The 22,573-nt window shown below is 40.3% G+C and overlaps 1 protein-coding gene and 1 long non-coding RNA gene across 8 annotated transcripts; one reads left to right on the top strand and one right to left on the bottom strand.

The window, feature by feature from the left end:
• Positions 1-3,220: 3,220 nt before the first annotated feature.
• On the bottom strand, positions 3,221-22,349 carry LOC134345404 (SLAM family member 5-like). Of its 7 annotated transcripts, none has more exons than XR_010017682.1 (7): positions 22,137-22,349; positions 16,634-16,726; positions 15,441-15,803; positions 12,147-12,428; positions 11,782-11,965; positions 11,207-11,291; positions 3,221-5,582 (listed from the first exon to the last, which is right to left on the bottom strand). XR_010017682.1 is itself a non-coding variant. In XM_063046023.1 (6 exons), coding segments are annotated over exons 2-6 (780 nt in total). In that variant the 5' UTR covers positions 16,683-16,726; positions 22,137-22,349; the 3' UTR covers positions 3,221-5,581. The 7 variants fall into 7 exon arrangements, 5 of the variants coding, with proteins under 5 accessions (XP_062902093.1, XP_062902090.1, XP_062902092.1 ...); XR_010017683.1 differs by lacking the exon at positions 3,221-5,582 and adding an exon at positions 7,861-9,100; XM_063046023.1 differs by lacking the exon at positions 11,782-11,965.
• On the top strand, positions 20,328-22,135 carry LOC134345406 (uncharacterized). The gene is made up of 3 exons (XR_010017687.1): positions 20,328-20,412; positions 21,339-21,467; positions 22,002-22,135. It is a non-coding gene; the product is annotated as an uncharacterized LOC134345406 (long non-coding RNA).
• Positions 22,350-22,573: the final 224 nt, after the last annotated feature.

Below are 22,573 nucleotides of genomic sequence, written 5' to 3'. Positions count from 1 at the left end.
AGTTAGAGAAGTCAATATTCATGCCAGTGGGTTGGGGGCTACCCAGACAGAATATAAGGTGTTGTTCCTCCAATCTGAGTGTAGCTTCACCTTGACAGTAGAGGAGGCCATGGATAGACATATCAGAATAGGAGTGGGACGTGGAATTAAAATGTGTGGAAGGCATTAGTCAGTCAGTCCTGACGAAGGGTCCCGGCCCGAAATGGCGACTGTACCTCTTCCTATAGATGCTGCCTGGCCTGCTGCGTTCCACCAGCATTTTTGTGTGTGTTGCTTGAATTTCCAGCATCTGCAGATTTCCTCATCTCTGCCACTTCAGTCCATTTCCTCGTGTTACTAGATATTGTCCAACCTTCTGAGCCATATAACATAACTGGATAAACGTAACATTTCAGTGCTCTGAGGCAGGTTGTCACGCCTAGTTTAGTATTGGTCAGTTTACTCTTCATTCTCGTAAAGGTATCTTTTGTCATCCCTATTCTTCTTTTGATGGCCATGTCGCACCTGCCATCTGATGCCACCCAGCTTCCTAAGTAGCAAAATTTCTGTACTTGTTTTATGTCTTCCCCGTTTATTCTCAGGCTGCACATAGGATTCTCCTTCTTTTTAGATATCACCATACATTGTCTTTTTGCAATTGATAGACTCATTTTTGCACTTTCTTCAACAACTGTATCAATTAAGTTTTGTAGTTCTTCCTCCGTACTTGCAATTAACACAGTGTCATCCGCATATCTGAAATTATTGATGTTTTCACCGCCAACTTTGATTCCCAAGATGCCTCTTATTTTTTTGTAATATTGTTTCACTGTACACAAATTAAACAAATCAGAGGAGCAAACACACCCTTGTCTAACATCTCTCTTGATTTTCGTAAACTGACTCACTTCTCCATGTATTCTTATAGCAGCAATTTGTTCCCAGTACAGATTTCTGATTAGGTGGAGGTCTTTCGAATCTAGATCTAGAGTTTCCTGTAATATTTCAAATAACTTATTGTGCTTTACTTTATCAAATGCTTTTGTGTAGTCAATAAAACAAACAAATCTTTTTGCACTTTAGTAGCTCGTTCTGATAGTATTCTTAACATCAATATTGCGTTTCTTGTACCTTTGTCTTTCACAAAACCGCATTGTTCTTTACCTATTTCAGCTTGTATCTTACTTTTAGCTGTTGTCATCAAAATTCTCAGAAGTATCTTGGTGATATGACTCATTAAACTTATGGTTCTATGTAATTCACATTCTATTGATCCAGGTTTCTTAAGAAGAGTGATAAATACTTTTTTTTCATCTCTTCCAGTATTATTCCAGTCTCATAAATGTCATTGATTAAATCAGTAAGTTTTTCAATTCTATAATCTTCAAGGGTGATAATTTGTTCTATTACTAATTCATCAGGAGCTGCTACCTTTCTTTTCTTCATTTTTATTGCATTATGAACTTCAGATTTTAAAAAACTTGGACCTTCCATATTCTTAATTTCTGGTTTTTTGACTCAATCGTCTTCAAACAATTCCTGAATATACTCAGTCCATCCGTTCATAATCCCATCTTCTTCCATGGTAATGGTACCATCCTTTGCTTTCAAACATCCACCTGAAGAACAGGGGAGCTTTTTACTAGTAATATTCTTGATTTGTTGATGTAACCTTTCTCGATCAGTAATAGTGATTCTTTCTAGTTGCTTACATTCCTGGTTTAACCATTCTTCTTTGGCTTTTTGACATAAGCTTTTAGCTTTTTTATCTAAGGACTTACATTCTATGGGATTTGCTTTCTTCCATCTCCTTTCTTCCATTAGATTTTTGATTTCATCTGTCATCCATTTGTTTTTGTGCTTCTTTTCTTTTTTAGGAATCACTGACTTTGCTGATTCTACCAAAGCATCCTTTAGACGGTTAAACTTTATTTCTACATGATTGCTATCATCTTCAACAGATTCTACTTCCAGTCTTACACCAGTGGTTGCAAACCATTGGAGAATATTTTGAGAGACAGAACTTATGAGCATTAAGAGGAGTAGAGTCTGATTAGGGGTAGTTAGCAAGCCTTGTGATGGAGTAAGTTGTACCTTATAAGCCTGACTGAAAGCTTCGAGAATGTGACAAAACAAATTAATGAAGGTAGAGCAGTGGATGTGGTGTATATGGATTTGAGTAAGGCATTTGACAAGTTTCCCTATTCATCCTGGTTGTATCGTGACAGCAGGGGTATGATAACAGAATTCTCCAAATCTTGGTGGGCCAGTTTAAGACAATCTACCGAAATACATTCAGGTTTACCCCCTCTTACCCATGATAGATGCCTTTTCTCCCTGTTCCGAAACCCAGAACTGGCCATGGTAAGACCATGAGACCAAAAGATATAGGAGCAGAATTAGGCCATATGGCCCATTGAGTCTGCTCCAGCAGTAAATCCTGGCTGATCCCATTTTCCTCTCAGCCCTAATCTCTTGCTTTCTTCCAGTATCCCTTTGTGCCGTGACCAATCAAGATTTTACCTTCAATGAATCTGCCTTAAAGGTACATAAAGACATCGCCTCCACAGCTGCCTATGGCAAAGAATTCCGCAGACTCAGCACTCTCTGGCAAAAGAAATTCCTGCTCATCTCCATTCTAAATGAACACTCCTCTATTCTGAGGCTGTGTCCCTCTGGTCTTAGGCTCTCCCACCATAGGAAACATCCTCTCCACATCCACTCTATCAAAGCCTTTCACCATTTGATATGAGCTGAATAAAAGCTCATTCTATTCAGCCTTACTTCAATTAGCTTCCCAGATTATCAATCTGCTTTAAAGAGCTGAATAAAACTTCACTTATTGTGGTGAATCCAGTTAGTATGTACTCTGCAGAATGGTGGACTATACCACACTAATTATTTTGATTAAGTAGGTGAAATGTCAAGATAATTATGCTGTTAATATAATTAGCACAAATATTTTATATTTAAAAATATAATTTTTAAAAATTTTAAAAATCTCAGCAATATTTTATAAAGAAAATTGCTTGTTTTTCTGTGTTAATAACTAATGTTTTTACATCATAACTAATGTTTTTACATCAATTGCAAATTGTTTATTTAATTTTGAAAATTAATCATGTTTTAGGTTCCATAATCAGATATTCTTTTCTGTCCCTAGGGCAGCAATGAAGAAGTCAGACAGTCTAATTATTGCCTTGTAAACTCTGCATAGCTTTTAACCAAATCTGGAACCACATATCTGATTTAGTCAGTATTCCCACCAAACTGTTTACTTCCTTTGTGACTGGGTGAGGCTTTTGAGATGCGGGTGCTTTTTATCTCTGCTCCACTTCTAAGGGATTTTATTCCTTGCACTTTATCCTCTGGCGTTGTAAATTAATTCATGGAGCTTGCAATGAAGCAAAAAAAAAATCAATGAACCATTGTTGTCTGTTTTTTATTGTCATGTGTAACCATAGAAATCCAAAGTTTTGATTTTATTATGTAGTTATTACCTTTGTCCATACAAAATACTCACTGAAGACAAAGTATTTCTTGTGTTTGTGCTGTTCTCTACGTTCTGTGGGATGCTGGCCAACATGCCGTGATTGTCCTGGGCAGGTCTGTTCCTGTGCGCTCATAGACTGTGCTTAAACATGAGCAGACCATGGTCTAGCCTGGAGCTCCCAGCTCACAATCCCCTCATCTGTGAGTTCTGAGCATAAACTGGCGCTAAACCAACCATTATGGGAGCTATGGCCTTGCACTGACAGTCAAACCTCTCGTCCAATTAGAAAACAAACCTATACAGGTCAAAGTTCACCTCTGCCAGTGTTGCCTGATCATTTGGGAGTTGTTTGTGGGGGAGGGATTGACTGCATGACTGTCTCTGGAATATTGACTTTGTCACTGCTCTCCCTTTCACCACAGGCATCAAGGAAAGGCAACCACAAAGCCTCTTGGTTGAAACTCTCCAAATCTCCTTTCCCACAGATTCCACCCTCTACAAAAATGTTGTCTGGCCCTTTCAATGTTTGACATTCTGTTTTCTGCTTTTCTTTCAATTCTGTAAAACTGTTCCCTGGCATTGGAAAACATTTATCAATTTCAGCCCGAAATGTCGACTGTACTTTTTTCCATAGATGCTGCCTGGTCTGCTGAGATCCTCCAGCACTTTGTGTGTGTTGTTCAGATTTCCAGCAGCAGCAGATTTTCTCCACTTTATCAGTTTCCATCTACTCCAGTGAATGTAATTGATTAGGTTCATGAAATTGATTTCCCAAAAATAGATTCTACAATAACATATACGGCAGTGAAGGTGCTACATCTAACCTGTAATTATCTTAAAGCTCTACATTTATTACGGTCAGATTTGTCAATTACATTGCCCACCTCAACTAAAGTAGAGGTAAAATTATTTTTGTTCGAACATAATTAAAAGTAGTTTGTTTTAAGCATTTATCAGTTCAAAATGAATCATTTCTTTGCCAGTGTTGTTTGGAATATATCTCATTATCCAACATATTGAAGAACAATGAAACAGCTGGAGCCGCCTTTGAGTGTCAGGGTCAGGACATCAGCGTACTTACTACTAATCTGGACACCACTCACATTTCAGTTTGATTGTGAAACAACCATGGAATTGAAGTGCTGAGGTTCGTGAAAGTTCAGAACTGCAACAAGTAAAGTGACATGAGATCAAGTATAGGAAGCAGGTTGGGTCCTACATGGCTTTCAAAATGTGCCAATGCATTGAACTTCAATGTCAAATTTTTATTGCTGTTAGATTTGTTGTGGAAAATATGAAACTTTAAAAAAAATGGTGTGTAATTGGTCTTCTGTGTAATGATTTTCCATATCAGCTGTTCTGTTTGCAAGGATCTATGACCCATTTTTCTTTTCTGAAATACACAACTAGGGGACATAGCCTCAAGATACGGGGGAATAGAGTTAGGATGCAGGTGAGGAGGAACTGCTTTTCCCAGAGATTGGTGAATCTGTGGAATTCTCTGCCCAATGAAGCAATGGAGTCTACCTCAGTAAATATGTTTAAGACAAGGTTGGATATATATTTGCATAGTAGGGGAATTAAGGGTTAAGGGGAAAAGGAAGGTAGATGGAGATGAGTCCATGGCCAGATCATCCATGATCATATTGAATGGGGGAGCATGCTCGACGGGCCAGATGGCCTACTCCTGCTCCTATTTCTTATGTTTTTAACTGTAATAGATACAGAGGAGGCCATGTATATAGCAGGGATGCTCACAGAAATGAAACTCGGAGGGCAGGAGTGCAGTGTTTGGGTGACCACTGTCAGAAACAACACAATTTTTCATATTCCATGAGCAGGTGGTCATGTCACCTCCAACCTATACTCAGGTGTTATGAGGTGTCCTGGTTTCCTTGCAAGTTTAAGCCTTGGGAATTTGTTGTTTGGATCAGCTACCAGTTGGTCATGCTTGTGGTAAGCCAGAGATGCTATAGAGAAATGAGCTGTCATTCGCAAGTATGGTCTGTAGTACTCCAGTAAAGGCTGCCGAATTTTGTGCAGGAATGTGAGTGTTTCCAGGTAATTCTTGGAGACGATCATCGAGCATTAGGACTGGTCATTCGAACATCTAAAGACAAGATACTGATGTTAAAATACTGTATTCCAGTGTTTACTTTTAAATTGATAAGTCAATACAAAACTTACAAAACAGTTGTGAAATCTTTCAATTATATGCGGGAATGAATTCAAACATAGTAAGGCCATTCCCAGCCCAGGTAAAGTCCTCCTCTTACTGCCTGGGAACTGTGCTGACAGTGAGAGCACTCTCCCTTGTAACTGTCTGATAAAGTTGTACTCCAACTCCTACATTATGGGTAAAATGCTGGATCTTTCCACTGCAATCCCTTTGTACATCATGAGTAAATAATACTTTCAAATCTTCTCATGAAAATTGTGGATAATTATGCAGATAACAGGAGGCGACTTTTCCACTCACATCTCTAGTGGACTCAGATACGAGGCTTATAAGTAACACTGAAGGATTTCCAACCAAATTCAGTCAGAAAAGGTTCTGCAATCCCGACCATCATAGAATTATTTAGCCAAATCACACCATTGTGATCTCAAGAAGAGTTTTATGCACTGGATAGCAGAGATAAAAGCTATGGAACATGATGGCATCCCAGCAGTAGTACAGAAGGTTGGACAGATTTTCTTGCCTCATGTCAAGATTCAAGATTGTTGCATGTCACTTCCTGTAAACAATTGTAAGGAGTACATAATACTGCAGCTCCAAAAAAAGGCCACAAAAGAATGCAATATTACTAAAATATGTACTATAAGTACATAAGATAACTTATATACGTAGATAGATATGTCCATAAAATGACACAAGGGTGTACATAAGCCATCCTAGTATAGTTGTAACAATGTCTCTACCAATAATGTTAAGGTTGAGAGATTGTGCAGGCCGGGTTTATTTTCCTTGGAGTGTACGTGAATATTATGGTTAGTATTCTATTGTGGATTTATTGAGTATGCCTGCTAAAAATTGAATCTCGGGGCTGTATATGCTGACATATATGTACTTGATACTAAATTTACTTTGACTTTGAATTTTGCATTTTGTGTGCATTGCTCTCGATATTTCTTAAATAATGTGAGTGTATCTGCCTCCATCATTCTCTAAGGTAGTGTATTCCAGATTCATCTAGATGTGCACTTGAGTTACAAATGCAGAGAGTCTAGGAACCAAGTGCCAGTAAACATGATTGATAGAGATAGATACTCGATGGTCTGTGTTGATGTGGTAGACTGAAGAGTCTGCCTCTGTGTCATATAACTATATTGCCATAATATAAAAATATCCAATTAATTAGTCTGCCAAATAGCACGGGAGAAAACCAAAGCATCTACAGGAAACCCATACAGGCACAGGTAGAACATGCAGACTCCACACAGACAGCAATGGAGATCAGGACTGAACCTGGGTCGCTGGAGCTGTGAAGGAGCAGCACTGCCCATTGTGAAGACCAAAAAGGGAACATGTCACACTGGATTATAATTCTGCAGGTAAAATATAAATAATCCAATGTTGGTATTTGTGAACCACAACAAGTCAGTATTCCAAATCAAACCAAACATGCAACGAAGTTCAAAAGTAGAGACGGCTGAGATTCTGCACGATATCTCAGTTTGCATATTTCTGTTTTAAGCGTTTATATATATATAAGAAATACTTATATATAATGAGAACATGGTGCAATTTCAAAGATTTCAACATTAAAAGGATCAACTTTTTTAACAAATAAGTTATGTGTTATTTATTCATAAACAAGGCATTCAAAAATATTTATTGCAGCTTGTTTGATTTTAATCAGATTAAGCTAGAAGATGAAGACTTGTAAATAATTTCCAATCATATGAGGGGTGATTGCTAAGTTCGTGGCCTGAGGTAGAAAGAGTCAGTTTTAGAAAACCCAGCACATTTATTTTTCAACATAGTCCCCTCCTACATTTACACACTTAGTTCAGCACTCGTGGAGCATACGGATTCCTTCTTTGTATAAGTCGGAGTCTTGGCCCTCCAGAAGTGGTCCACAGCAGGGATGATTGATAAGTTCATGGCCTAAGGCAGAAGGAGATGAGTTATTCAGCGTTCGTTACATGCATGTGCAGTTCAACTCTTTGAGTGATTATTCAGAAAGTTTGAAGTTAATAACGCTTCTTCTTCTGCCTTAGGCCATGAACTTATCAATCACCCCTGATGTGGACCGCTCCTGGAGGTCCAAGACGCCAACTTCTACAAAGAAGGGATCCGTATGCTCCACGACCGCTGGACTAAGTGTGTAAATGTAGGAGGGGACTAGGTTGAAAAATAAATGTGCTAGGTTTTCTAAAATTGACTCCTTCTACCTTAGGCCACAAACTTATCAATTACCCCTCGTATTTTCAACTGTCACATTTACTTAGTAATTGGAATATTGTAAATGAATTGCATTAATTCTTGTTGCTTAATATGTCATATTTTCCATTTTAGGAAAAACTGAAGACAAAGCGGGATTTTGTCTATGAATACAACATCAAGTGGAGGACACATGGTGTCGAATTAGGAAGAGATGGGATCAAGACCTTTCAAAAGATTCTGAGGAATTCTTGCAGGTGACTGAGCAAAAGTTAAATGTTTTGTCTTTGTAACTACAAAACATAAAAGAATAAAGAAAAATATGGAGGCAGGGATAAGTTTGTCTGCTTCATGCTTACTTTAGTGAGGCATGTACATATGGCCTAAAAGAACAAAGACAAATATACACACAGGTGCAAAATACCATATCGTACAACTACTATATAGACATCCACATCATAATAAATTTGAAATTGTCCTACTCAGGCTTAACAATTTAATTGCTGAAGAGGATTTCTTACTCTTGAGGGATAATGACTTTCCTGACAAGGGGAGGTCACTCTGCTTGGCAGGTGAGAGTTGTGGCTGTGAAACAATTTCAGGTTCTGGGGCCTCCTCCGTGGTGCTTGTAGGAGTTGACTGTAGGACTGCAGGAAAGGGTTCTGACAGGTCTGGTCACCTTTCTTCTCCGAGATTCTCTTGTCATCTTTTGGACGTGCTGGCATCCTGAACAGTACATAGCATGCTGCTCGATCTGCTGATCTATCCCAAGTCATCAGACAAAGCTGTGATCCAACACATTCATTTTGACCATGCCTAGATGACCGCCATGTAGCTCCTCTATCACTTTAGCTCTCAGCTTGGATGATACAAGAACTCTCAATCCCAACATAAGGCGACCCCAGTCAAGAGCAAGTTCATCCTAGTGCTGGTTAAAATGAGGAAAATGGAGTTTCTGCTGCATATTCCAGCCATTTGAGTGCCCATGTAGACCTGAGACAGTGTGGAGTCTTTTTTGGTTTCCCTTTGGATCATCTCTGCTGTAATAGGGAGACTGTCGATTTGTGATAGGGAGAATATGTCAAGAGGATTGTCCTCCTGCAATTTTTCAGGTATATCTTTATCCAGGGTAAATGCTACAGTCCGTCAGCATTTCCATGATTAGTTATCCTCTTGAATTCGATCTTGTAATTGTGTCCTCCAATAAAGAACCCATCTCTGCATTTATGCCGCTGCTACTTCTGTTGATTGAAAATGGACACGAGTGGTTGATGATCAGTGATGAGGGTAAACTCTCTCCCATACAGGTGCTGGTTGAAATGTTTTACACCCCAATTGTTGTTAATCTGTGCATAATTTTTCTCTACAGCAGTAAGGGAATGTGAGGCAAGGGCTATGGAGTGTTCACATCCATCATTCATAATGTGTGACATGACTATACCTGTCACAATGGGGGCACTGGGAACAGACCCAAATGCAAGACACAGACACTGAAGTACTTGGCACAAGATGCAGAACCTGGGCTAGGACATGGACAAGAAACAGGGAACCCAGACAAGGAACTAAGAACTAGGAGCCTGGGCTTGGACTCCGAGCCAGAGACTGGACAAGGACCCAGGACCTGGGTCTTGCCTCGGGCTCAGACCCCAGAACTAGGCAAGGACATGGCTGGGGTCTTGGCTCTATAGGCTTGAGGCTAGGGTCTTGAGTCTAAGGCTTGAGGCTGGAGGCTGGAAACTTGGAGGCTGGAGCTTGGAGACAGACTGGGAACTGTACATAAACATAGAGCCGGGACTCAACTTTATCTCCACACCAAGGTGGGACAGGTCTATCCGTCGGGTAACAACAAACCAGCCGGACTTACCCAACAGAGGCAAAGACAACAAAAGACAGGTCCCCCTGCAGGGCAACGGCTAAATGGCCTGACTTACCCCACAGACGCAAGGATAAAACAAAACCAATCCCCCCACAGAGCAACGGCAGCATGGCCTGACTTAACCCATGGAGCAGAGGACAAGCAGAGACAAACACTGAAGAACAACAGACAGTTCCATCTCTGCATCGGGGTTGCTCCGAGTCGTCGTTACGGCCAGCAACCTCAGCTGGCAACGGAAACAGCCGGATCCCTACCTAGCTCAGAGTGGCTAATGGCCACTCAGCTGGCCCAGGAAACGGCCGAATCCATACCGCAAAGGCATCTCCGACTACCGACAGCAAGGCTCTATGAAGCAATGGTTCTCCAACACGGCTCAAAGATGGCAAGTGGCCACCCCAGCCTTCCACCGGCAGGTTGCTCCCAGGAAATCTTGACAAGACAAACCAGCAGCCCACACTCAACCCCAAGGCTACTGATATTCCAAGCCCCAAAATGGGAATCAGGTGCCGATGATTAACCCAAACAAAACAAGGGACAGCTGGAAGACCCAGAGTCCTGAGTCCATGGACCGGACTGTGAACCGGAAAGCGGACTTCACTGACTGGACCATGACAATACCTATACTATAATACGATGTGCCAAAGGCAGGTTTTGCTGGATGATGTGGGTTATAACATGAGAGTACAGTGTCTGATGTCACCATTTCCTTTGTCTTTTTGAAAGCTGCCTCACTGCTTTGTCCATTGCCATTTCTTCCTAATCTGTAGTACTTGTGCTGGTGTAAAGACATACAACATACCATTTATGTGCCTCTCACAAACATCCCGTAATGAACTACATTAACAAAGAACGCTTAAAATAATGCATTTAAAATATTACTGAAATATTAAATACACATTAAAAATATTAATTCTGTCTTACAGATTTCAAGACTGGAATACATTCCTCAGTTAAGATAGGAGATAAAATGATAAATCAAATTATTTTATACACTGCATAAGTCTGAACACATTGAAAACTCAGTTTCTCACATTAAAGTCTAAAATTACTGCGGCATTTAAAAATTTTTTCTTAGGGCCACGGTTAGAGACGACTTCTGAACTGTAGTCTGACTAGGAACACCTTCTGAATATTCATAATTAACTATATTTATTCAGGAATGCTGTTTTTTTTTCACTTTGTGCTCTTATTACAACCAAAACTTCAATGCTTTAAGTTTAAAATGTAATTGAGTATTGATTATTGAAAAAAATTCCCAGAATTCAGTTATATAGCCAAAAGTCTATGCAATTACTAATTTAATACCAGACCATTGCCAGAAGGGACACCACAAATCAGCCACATCATTAATACACAAATTTAACTTATTCAATTGTTAAATAATCCTAAAGTAAAGAAAATCCAGGCTCTGTGAGCAACAGACCACTTTGTTTTCTCTACGGGTCATACTAATCTGAGCAGCAACACTTACCAATTAGAGATGTATTTTGCAAATGCAAACAATGAAATTGCCATCATCACCAAAGGAATCAGGATCATAAGATAATTCCTTTTATCTGAAAATAGTTTATAGAAATTAATGAGATAAATGGACCACTTAGCTTCTTATGATCAAGTGTACCACACATTTAGTTCAATAATATGGCTGTTCTCCAGCTCTTATTAAAAGATTAGTTTTTCCAATGGCTTACATTTTAAAAGTTGTTTTAGATTTTGATTTTCCTTTAATCTATGGTTCCATATCTTAAAAGCACACTGCACCAATAAGCATTAACTGTATTTTAGGCAGCATATGTGGGAAGTGACAGAATTAACGATTTTTTCTGAGCAGGGTTCATCAGAGCTCTAATGTTAACTCTGTATGTCTAACCACAGGTGCTGCCTGACCTGCTGAGTATTTCCTGCATTTTCTAATTTTATTTTACATTTCCTGCATCTGCAGTTTCTGATTTCATTATCAGTAATTCTCTTTCCTAATTTATGGTTAAAATCTGTCGAATATTCTAAATAAAGATCTTAAGAATTAGTTTAATTTCTCATACGTACACTGAAACGTAGTGAGATGTGTCGTCTGGGCCAAATCAAATCTGCGAAGATTGTGCTGGGCAGCCCACAAGTGTCAATGTATCAAGTCCACAACTCACAATCCATAAATGTACATCTTTGGAATGCGGGAGGAAACCGGAGCACTAAGGAAACCCACACGGTCACGGGAAGAATGTACTAACTCCTTATAGACGGGTGAGAATTGAAACACAATCAGCACTGCAAGGCGATGCACTAACTGCTTAATATTGCTTTAATTGCTCAAAAAGATCATTACATATTTCTTATCTAGTAGTAAAAGTTCACATCCTTGGTATCAACTGCAGGGACAACATTATGTAAAAGATCAATGTCCAATTTCTCACCGTTCAGATTTCTGGTGTTACACGAGTTGATAGATATCTCACTGCTGGATGCATTACTGATGGGATTTTTTGCAATGCACCTGTACTCATGTTGTTCATCTTCAGTAGTACAGTCTATCACAAGAATTGTGGTCATATACGTCTCGATGATGACTCCAGATAAGGAAATTTTTTCCCAGTAAATCATGACTGCATTTCCATTGGAGACGGAGCAATTCAAAGTGATATTTGCTGTATTCTGACCATGACTTAAGGTCTTTGCTACAGGTTGAGAAACTGGTTCTGAAATACAATAATGTAAGAGGATTTTCAAATGCAATTGTAACTATTTGATGTGATTATTTTCTTGACCATTTTCATACATTACCTACACAACTGCATGTTTTTCTTTTAGGTTTTGTGTTATAAAGTTATTAACCTCAGAGCTTACAATACAGAATAGAACATACAACAAGGACAATGTTAAATGGGTTGATATGCTAGAATAATTTAATGTTAAGGAAGAGGATGAAAGAAAGAAAGAACTTTTGAAAAACATTTGGTTAGAGGTCCCCAGCACCAGACAGGATACACCCCAGGTTACTGCAGGAAACAAGGGAAAAGTTTGCTGCACTTTGACAATGATCTTTACGTCCTCACTGGCCACAGAAGACTGGAGGTGCAAAATTTGATACCACAACACAGTATTTTGATTTTTTTGATTCCCTACTTCATGAAGAAACCTGTCAGTGCAATGTTGAAGGGATGTCTAAATTTCAGCTCTGTACTACCTGTTTGGTATATCTCTGTTGGCTCGTAATGTAAGAACAGCATAGTATTTATCTTTCTATGACTGAAATGCTGTATTTATACTTCTTAAGTAGAGACATGCTTTGCTTTCTGTCATGCGAGGAACGAAGCCTTTATCAAAGTAGAAGTGGTACCAGAAATGATTTCACAATGACTAATTGTTAAACAAGGGATAAAGAGGTTCATTTCTTTCATTTAGCTTTGGTACAGTTTCAACACACTACCCTATAAACTTACTGTATTACGTGAGAAAATGTCGGCTTGCTTGATAACAGTCCAAACATTTGCTGCTTTTGAATAACGGAATGGAAACTTTGCTAAACTTGTCTTTGCAGAAACCTGCTTGTCAGTGAATGCATAGGGACAACTGATTAAACTACAGTAGTCCTTTCAAATTCATTCTTTGTGAGAAATTGATCGAATATGTATCCACTAAAACACTGATACATTTTTTTAACTTCAGGTAGAAACATTAAATTAATTGGATATTTTAAAATATATATTCTTTACACGTGGGCACGTGGCCAAATGGTTAAGGCATTGGACTAGCGACTGAAGGTCGTGAGTTCGAGCCCCAGCCCAGGCAACGTGTTGTGTCCTTGAGCAAGGCACTTAAACACACAGTGCTCTGCAACGACACTGGTGCCGAGCTGTGTGGGTCATAATGCCCTTCCCTTGGACAACATTGGTGTCGTGGAGAGGGGAAACTTGCAGCATGGGCAACTGCTGGTCTTCCATACAACCTTGCCCAGGCCTGCGCCCTGGAGAGTGAAGACTTTCCAGGCACAGATCCATGGTCTCGCGAGAGTAACGGATGCCTTAAATATTCTTTACTGCCCATCCCTAAAGGCCTTCAAAGTTGGTGGCGAGCTGCATTTGGCAAAGATACTTTCAGATCACTGACATATTTAGAGTCCAGGCTTTAGTCCCAGGATCAGTGAAGGACTTGTGATACAGTTCTAGATCAGGCAGCTGTGTTCACTGAAAGGGAACCTGTAGGCAGTGACCATTCTACGTCCCTGCTGCCTTTGCCCTTCTTGTGGCGGACACTGTGGTTTCACATGCTATCACAGTAGCCTGGGTGAGTAACATCTCACTGCAGCTTGCACCCTGAAGGCAAAGATTGCAACATATTCCAGGAAGTTCAGTACTGAATTTAATATTACACAATGAGCTGTAAACCTCTGCCTTTCTGACTCGATTGAGAGAAGGTTGCTGGGCCGAAGACAGTCTGAGGAATTGATGCAGTGATTTTCTAAGGCTGAATGATGGACCGCCAACATCTAAAATCAGTGCTGGGTCCATTGTTATTTGTCATCTATATCAATGATCTGGATGATAATGTGGTAAATTGGATCAGCAAGTTTGCTGATGATACAAAGATTGGAGGTGTAGTAGACAGTGAGGAAGGTTTTCAGAACCTGAAGAGAGACTTGGACCAGCTGGAAAAATGGGCTGAAAAATGGCAGATGGAGTTTAATACAGACAAGTGTGAGGTATTGCACGTTGGAAGGACAAACCAAGGTAGAACATACAGGGTTAATGGTAAGGCACTGAGGAGTGCAGTAGAACAGAGGGATCTGGGAATACAGATACAAAATTCCCTAAAAGTGGCATCACAAGTAGATAGGGTCGTAAAGAGAGCTTTTGGTACATTGGCCTTTATTAATCAAAGTATTGAGTATAAGAGCTGGAATGTTATGATGAGGTTGTATAAGGCATTGGTGAGGCCGAATCTGGAGTATTGTGTTCAGTTTTGGTCACCAAATTACAGGAAGGATATAAATAAGGTTGAAAGAGTGCAGAGAAGGTTTACAAGGATGTTGCCAGGACTTGAGAAACTCAGTTACAGAGAAAGGTTGAATAGGTTAGGACTTTATTCCCTGAAGCGTAGAAGAATGAGGGGAGATTTGATAGAGGTATATAAAATTATGATGGGTATAGATAGAGTGAATGCAAACAGGCTTTTTCCACTGAGGCAAGGGGAGAAAAAAACCAAAGGACATGGGTTAAGGGTGAGGGGGGAAAAGTTTAAAAGGAACATTAGCGGGGGCTTCTTCACACAGAGAGTGGTGGGAGTATGGAATGAGCTGCCAGATGAGATGGTAAATGCGGGTTCTTTTTTAACATTTAAGAATAAATTGGACAGATACATGGATGGGAGGTGTATGGAGGGATATGGTCCGTGTGCAGGTCAGTGGGACTAGGCAGAAAATGGTTTGGCACAGCCAAGAAGGGCCAAAAGGCCTGTTTCTGTGCTGTAGTTTCTATGGTTTCTATGGACCCCAATCATTGGGAGGATTTCTCCATTGACAGCCACTGACTTTGATCTTATTCGGACTCCCTAAGGTCACACTTAGTGAAATGCTTTTTTGCTGTCATGGTCCATCACATAACTCACTTCTACTCTTCATATAGTTGACCTCGACCAAGGACTGGAACTTGAAAATACTTAATTTTCTAAAGATGCTGGAACTATAAAAAGTACAAGAAATGAATACTTACCAAAGACTTGAATCGTGAAAGAACTTTGATCATGGTTTTTCAGTTCTACCCCATAGTAGTCAGTTCGTATTTGATACTCTCCACTGTCGCTGACTTGTATATCATATAACACCACCGATCCATTTTTGATTGTAGCTCTGTGTTTATATTGTGGATGTACAATATGCAGATTGTCTGGATTATTGGATTTCCATATTAAAATTTTAAAGAGCTGTGGAAATGTTGATCTAAAGGTAACATCGTACTGATCTTCATTGCTTTGGTACTCTATGGGGAACATCACGGTTTGTCCTGCAGCAGCATTAGTGACAATACCGGGTCTGGCATACAAAGCCCCTCTGCACACCAAAATTACATGGAAGACTGGAAAATAAACATAAATTCAAAAGTAAAGTACTGTAGATGCTGGAAATCTAGGATTATAAACCATGATCAACCAGTTTACCTTGAAGCACCATAGTACATGGAGTAATGTGTAAGTGGTACTGAAATTTCAAGGGCTATATTCACTACACCCTGGAGCCAGCCATCAATGGACCATTTTCCCATGCATGTTGGGCTGAGCTCCACCTGATGCCAGGCTGGGCACTAGAAATGAGCCTCAATCTGGACAAGACACCTGCTGGTCAAACAGCCACGGGTACAATGATCAACGAGGTTGGTTGAAGTACAATCCCTGCTCCAACCCTCTTCTGCAATTGTACTCTTGGCAGCGACAGGATCATGTGTGTGAATTTGACAGATTCTCAGAGAAAAAATATTGCTGCAAGAGACAGTGGTTACTGTGAGTGAATAGAAAAAATTGTGTCCAGCTACCTGAACAGGGGCAGAGAACATGTTTTGTCACTGAGATATACTGCCCACAGCTAACTTATTGAATAAAAATTGGTTAAGCATCATTTCTGAATGCCATAAAATAAAATAGAAATACTGGAAATGTTCAGAAGTCAAGTAGAACCAATGAGAGAGAAAAAATAAAACAAGATCAGCAAACTTCTTCACAGCTACAGTGTGTTAAAGTGAGAGATGCTTGGCATTTACACCCAGCACATGTGTTGTCTGACACTGGCGTTGGGTACATTGTCACGGAAAAGAAATTCAGAATTATCGGCAGGTCAGCATTTTCTCAATGCATCTGAATAATGCACAATGTGTCTTAAGGATTCAAGAATTCCTCAGTTTGTACATGTTACCTGAAGCAAGTTTGAAGATGTTGATGTTTACTGTCTCTGAGAGATCCATGATGTGTCATGCACCTATTTCCTTTATGCAAGTGTGAGATGGTCCTAAAAAAGATGAGAGAAATATGAGATTCAATACTCAGTACTGGGTTTCCAGCAAATACCAGCCACATGAGTGTGAGTAAGGCATGCTTATGTCATCTTCATCATCATTAAAAGGACAGCTTGTTATCTTTCACCGAAGGAAGTGCAATCAAAAACAGATTATCTGTTCTTGATAACATTGTTGAAGGCTAGTAAGCTGCCGCCTCACAGCTCCCCAGAGCCCTCAGTTCAATCCTGACCTCAGGTGCTCTGTCTTCCTCCCCATATCCCAAATGCAAGCAGATCAGTAGGTTAATTAGTGAAGTTCTCATAGTGTGTAAATGACTGGCAGAGTCTGGAGTGTCTGGGGGTGGGTGGCGGGTGTGTTATAGGGAAGAGAAGGGAAAAGGTAGATGAGAATGTGGGGTGAATTATATAAATAGGACTAATTAGGATTATTTAAAAAGGATGGTTGATGGTTAATGTGGATTTGGTGGGCCAAAGGCCTGTTCACATATTGTACCTTTCTATGACTATTACAGTAAGTATCAGGCAAAAATATATTTAGAAATGGAAAAATGTAGAAAATTGGTAGTTGATTAACCACCGTGAACAGGTAATGTGATATATTTAAGCCCAATGCACTAAGCTCTGAATAGCTGAGGACACAAGTGATATTGCCATCTACTTTGCTGTTAAATGCTGTAAAAAGATAAGATATTTAACTGTGAAGTCTCAGATCTATGGATCTTCAAGGCTCTCCCAGAAGTGACAGATCCTGACATTGCTTGTCCTCATAGCCTGGGCATTCTGGCACTTTGACATTAACATTGCCACTAAGACACAATTGGAAACAGATGGGTGGTTCAAAATGGAAATGGTAAACATTTTGGAGCAGCAAACATGAAGATACAATTTTCAGAGGATGGGTTTTCTGTAGGAAAGTATTCCAGCAACTCAGTGCTCATAGGGCAAATGCATTCCATAAACCTATGGCTTAATCTGGTATGGAACTAGCAACCACTAGTATCAATGTCTACTTCCCAATGTTATGGATGAAGTCAAGAAGATCTACTCTGACCTAACTGTGGCCAAGAGAGGTAACATGGTCTGCTGTGCAGGATTTTTAAAAAAATGTGCCCTTCTGTTAGAGCTGCTTGTCAGGGAGGGAGAATGAAAAGATAACTCCGTGGATCCTTCCTACTGACAAAATGCTTGGAGCACAAATATTCCAACTTCCATTCTGTCAGATGCAAATGCAAGACCTCACATCAGCATCCATAATACAGTCGCAGATACCTATTGATTATGTCATTATCTATGGCAACAATAGCAGAGCCCAACTGTTCAGTGTTGCACTCTGCTATTTACTACAGAAAAATGTAATCACAAGGAAATCAGTGAAGCTCTCAAGGACTTTGCAAAGATATTTCTTCCCACAAGTGACAATTGGGTGACTCATATTCATCCCAGCCAAAGAGAATTCCAATCTATTCAATATTGAGTTCTTGTGACACTGCTGACTCCATGTGTATCTTCATTGTTCTCCTACCTTCATTATAGAGGTAGAGTGTGGGATATGTTAGGCCAAGAGAGGACAGACCATGGAGATCATATGTCCACTTTTGCTGATAGTCCAGATCAGCTCATGGACGTCCAGTCATTTATCATGACTACATTCCCACCCAGCACAATGGAGAGTGTCCCAATGATGTTACAGCACTTTATCTCCATAAGGACTGTGCATTGGTAACCTCTACCAATACCATAATGGGCACATTAATCTACTACAGCTATATTACTGAAGTGAAGGTGTAGCTGCACAAACAGCCGGTCTCTGCTATGTAGGGTTAAGAAATCGATGCAGGAGTGTATCATTCATCCCCCGGAGAATGCTCTGCCACTCAACAATTCAGACCTGATTTGCTCCCTCAAAAACCATCTTTGCACCTGAAACCTATATCCCTTTATTCCTTTGATATCCAGACATTTGACAATCTCTAGTTTGAATGCAATCACTGAATGACCTCCACAGCCACTGAGATAGATAATTCCAAAGCTCATCCCTACTGAAGGTAGAGATTTCTTCTCATTTTAGTCTTAGATGATCCATCTTTTATGATATCAAGACCCTATGTTCTGGACTTCTTTTCTCATACATCTCGATATTGTATCATTATGACACTATATCGCTCCAACTATGTAAACATGTGTATTTCTCACGGAGGACAACTCTTGTTTTTAAAATGCTACAGAATACATAATTACCCTCCTCAGTGTGTCCTCATATCATATCATCCCATGAAGCCTCAACACTGCCTCCAGCATGACAGTACAGAACTCTAACACTGTATCCCAGGGACTGAGGGAGAAATGAACCCAGGTGCAGAGATCATGCAGGAGGTCAGAATGAATATTCAGACAGATACTTTATTGGATAGTTTGATTTCCAGCACAGTTCCAAAACAAAGGCAATAACCCAAAGGCAATTTGATTACTATACCAAAGAGACACGGTATCAGGTGTTGGCTCAAAGGCTGAACTAAGAACAGCATAATTCACACAGTTTTAACACTGAGAGTGACTGAGCAGAGGTGTACACAATTACCAGTAAGGTTAGAATATTTTGAAACCAGAAGCCTTTTGAGGGCTTCTAGTGGCTGACTGTGGATGGACCCCAGAGTCCTGACAACGTGGTGAGTCCACTCCCTCTACATCCCTCATCCTGCTTCTGATAAACTGTTGCTCACTGTGAAGAAGTGTTGAGGTCATTCTAGGAGAAGGTCAGATTTACTACCTGAAGCTCTTCAAATTTTATTTCATATTCAAAGTATTGGTTTACATGTCTACTTTTATGGGTTCCCACACTTAGTGGTCTTGAGTGGAATGAGTGGGTTAATTGTTTGGCTAAAAAAAGCTGTTAGAAGTTCAGTTGTGGATAGAAACATAGAAAACAGGTGCAGGAGTAGGCTATTCGGCCCTTCCAGCTACCAAATCAGAACCTAAGAGTTTGGTGGGTTAAGAATTAGGGATTATCATAAGACTTGTGGGAGAATTGTGGGACTTTAGGGGAGACAGCTTTACAAAATACATAAAACTGTTGGGTAGATGGGAGAATGGGGAAGAATAAGAAGGGAGGGAATTATATTGACTCGATTTTGAATTGGGTATATTATGCTTAACTAATCCTTATCTCTTGTTGGAAAACATCACTCTGGGGTGTGTAGGTTTTGTCATCATTATGACACAGTTGAACACAATGTTTTACAATGTATACAAGGTTGAATGAAAACAAATACTATATAAACTACTATCTTTGGGGGTTGATAGTTTGCATTGAAAAAAATTACTAAGTTTTGGAAATTAATTTATTTTACAATATTGTCTTTCATTATTTACAATCTACAGGGGTTTTGGGGGTAACTTAGTTTTCATTTGATAAAGAACTGGGAGTTTTATTTCCCAACTCTCTACAACTACACTCCAATCCAGTTGGTGGCGGTAATGCATCTTTAAGTTAGAAGTTCTGATGGAAGGTTTCAACCTGAAACTATATCCATCAGCGATTGGTAGTCATGAGAAGGAAGTTCATTCATTTCCCATGTTTGACCTGCTGCCAGGAGACTGCTTGAAATCTGGAGTCAATCACGACCCCCGATTCCCCCTCCTCCCCACCACCTGTTTAAACCTGAGTCGCTAAATCGAAGGTATTTGTGGGTACCACCGGGCAGTAGATGCTCACAAATTGTGATGGAAGAGGCTCCGAGTGACCGCTGTGTACAAGTTAGATTAGATGCCTATTCACGCTGGTCGTGATATCACTAATTGACCATGTACATTTTGTCACTAATTTTGAATCGTACTGTAAGATTGTTGACCGAATTTAAATTTCCCCGCCGCCGTTGTGCGATTTGAGCTCTGAGCTACGCGTCGGCACGTTTCCATTTCCCTCTAAACTGCTTGGACTGGAGAAGTCGGTAGATACTCTGCGATTTTCTACTGAAGCGTGGGGAACATTCTTTCCTATAGAAGCTGCCTGACCTGCTGAGTCTTACCATTTGAATCTTTATTTTCGATTTACGACATTTATAGTTTTTGTTTTAAATTTAAATGTTTAGGTGTATAATATAAGGGGCATTGATCGTGTGGATAGCCAGAGGCTTTTTCCCAGAGCTGAAATGGCTAACACGAGGGCGCATAGTTTTAAGGTCCTTGGAAATGGGTACCGAGGGGATTTCAGGGCTAAGTTTTTCACACAGAGAGCGGTGGAAGCGGATACAATAGGGTCTTTTAGGAGCCTCTTAAATGGGTACACGGAGCTTAGTAAAATAGAGGGTTATGCGCTAGGGAAATTCTAGGCAGTTTTTAGAGTAGGTTACATGGTCGGCACAACATTGTGGGCCGATCGGCCTGTAATATATTATAAATTTCGATGTTCTATGTTTTATTTGTGGACTGAAGGTTTTTGCAGCGCGTGCCTACTGCTGGTGGAGAAAACTTTCTAAGCGTCTGGACTGCTGATCAGTTCAGAAAATATCTCCTTGATGTTGCTCTCAAAATGGATATTTGTCTATAATTCAATAATATCTTAACATTTTTTCTATTCCTCGCTCTCTCCTCATTCTGCACATAGGTAGATTTTGACGAAACAACAGTGCCGTGAGTCCCCTCTCTGCCCACCCACCGAGTAATGACCATTCCGCACTGAAACTTCCTTCTGCGAAACCCTGGCAGCGGGAGATGGAAAAACGACCCAGTGACGGTCAGTCTGAATCCAGCCCGAGCACTTACTCTGCTCCAGTCCAGGCGGGGTTCGAGGGGACTGCTTCCCACTTCTACAGGAATGAGAGCCAATCTCCTCGCATTCACTCAATTCCCAGTGTGTTTCCGAATCGAGCACTGTTTCCAACAGCCCTTTTAATCTTTGTCCGCCCAGGAAGTAGTTTAAAAAAGACCACAAGAAGTTCTTTTTTCTACCACAACCCGCCAACGTATCCCTGGACTATAAAATCCATTTTATAATAAGTAAATTGTATACTGAAACTGAGCTTATAATCATTTGATTACATTAGTGGGTGATTGTTGTTGCATACGCTGCAGTTTTTACCTCAAAAATATGTTTTTACTGAGCAGGGGTCATGCTTGTCTCTATCATTTTGTTGCCACGTCGTGTGTTAATATCTGTTTGATTTTGCTCTCAAAATGGATATTTTTCCATTACCCCGGTCACCCTCGCCTCTCCATTCATTAACATCTCAACACTTTCTCTGCCATTCTCACCTCATTCTGCTCATAGGTAAATTTTGCCGAAACAACAATGCTGTGAACCCGGACAAAGGACGACAGTGCGGGACTGAAACTTTTCTTCGGGAAGCCCTGTCAGCGGGAGATGGCCAGTGACGGCCAGTCTGAATCCATCACCAGCACTTACTCTGTTCCAGTCCAGGTTGAGATCGAGAAACTGTCTCCCTCGTCTGCAGGAATGAGAGAAAATCTCCTTGGTTCACGCAATTCCCAGTGTGTCTGTGAATCGAGCGCTGCTTCCAACAGCTGTTGCAATCCCGGAAATAGTTTCAAAAAGGCGCGAAAACTCGTTATCTCTTCCACAGCCCGCCTAGGTATCCCTGGAATATAAAATCCATGTTGTATTAAATAAATTCCACACTGAAATTGATCTTATAATTACTTAATTACATTAGAAACATAGAAACATAGAAACATAGAAAATAGGTGCAGGAGTAGGCCATTCGGCCCTTCGAGCCTGCACCGCCATTTATTATGATCATGGCTGATCATCCAACTCAGAACCCAGCCTTCCCTCCATACCCCCTGACCCCTGTAGCCATAAGGGCCATATCTAACTCCCTC

The sequence above is a fragment of the Mobula hypostoma genome, chromosome 4 (genome assembly GCF_963921235.1).
Source record: "Mobula hypostoma chromosome 4, sMobHyp1.1, whole genome shotgun sequence".
NCBI lineage: Eukaryota > Metazoa > Chordata > Chondrichthyes > Myliobatiformes > Myliobatidae > Mobula > Mobula hypostoma.
The sequence above is the reverse complement of the archived record's forward strand: the minus strand, read 5'-3'. Positions and strand labels throughout refer to the sequence as shown.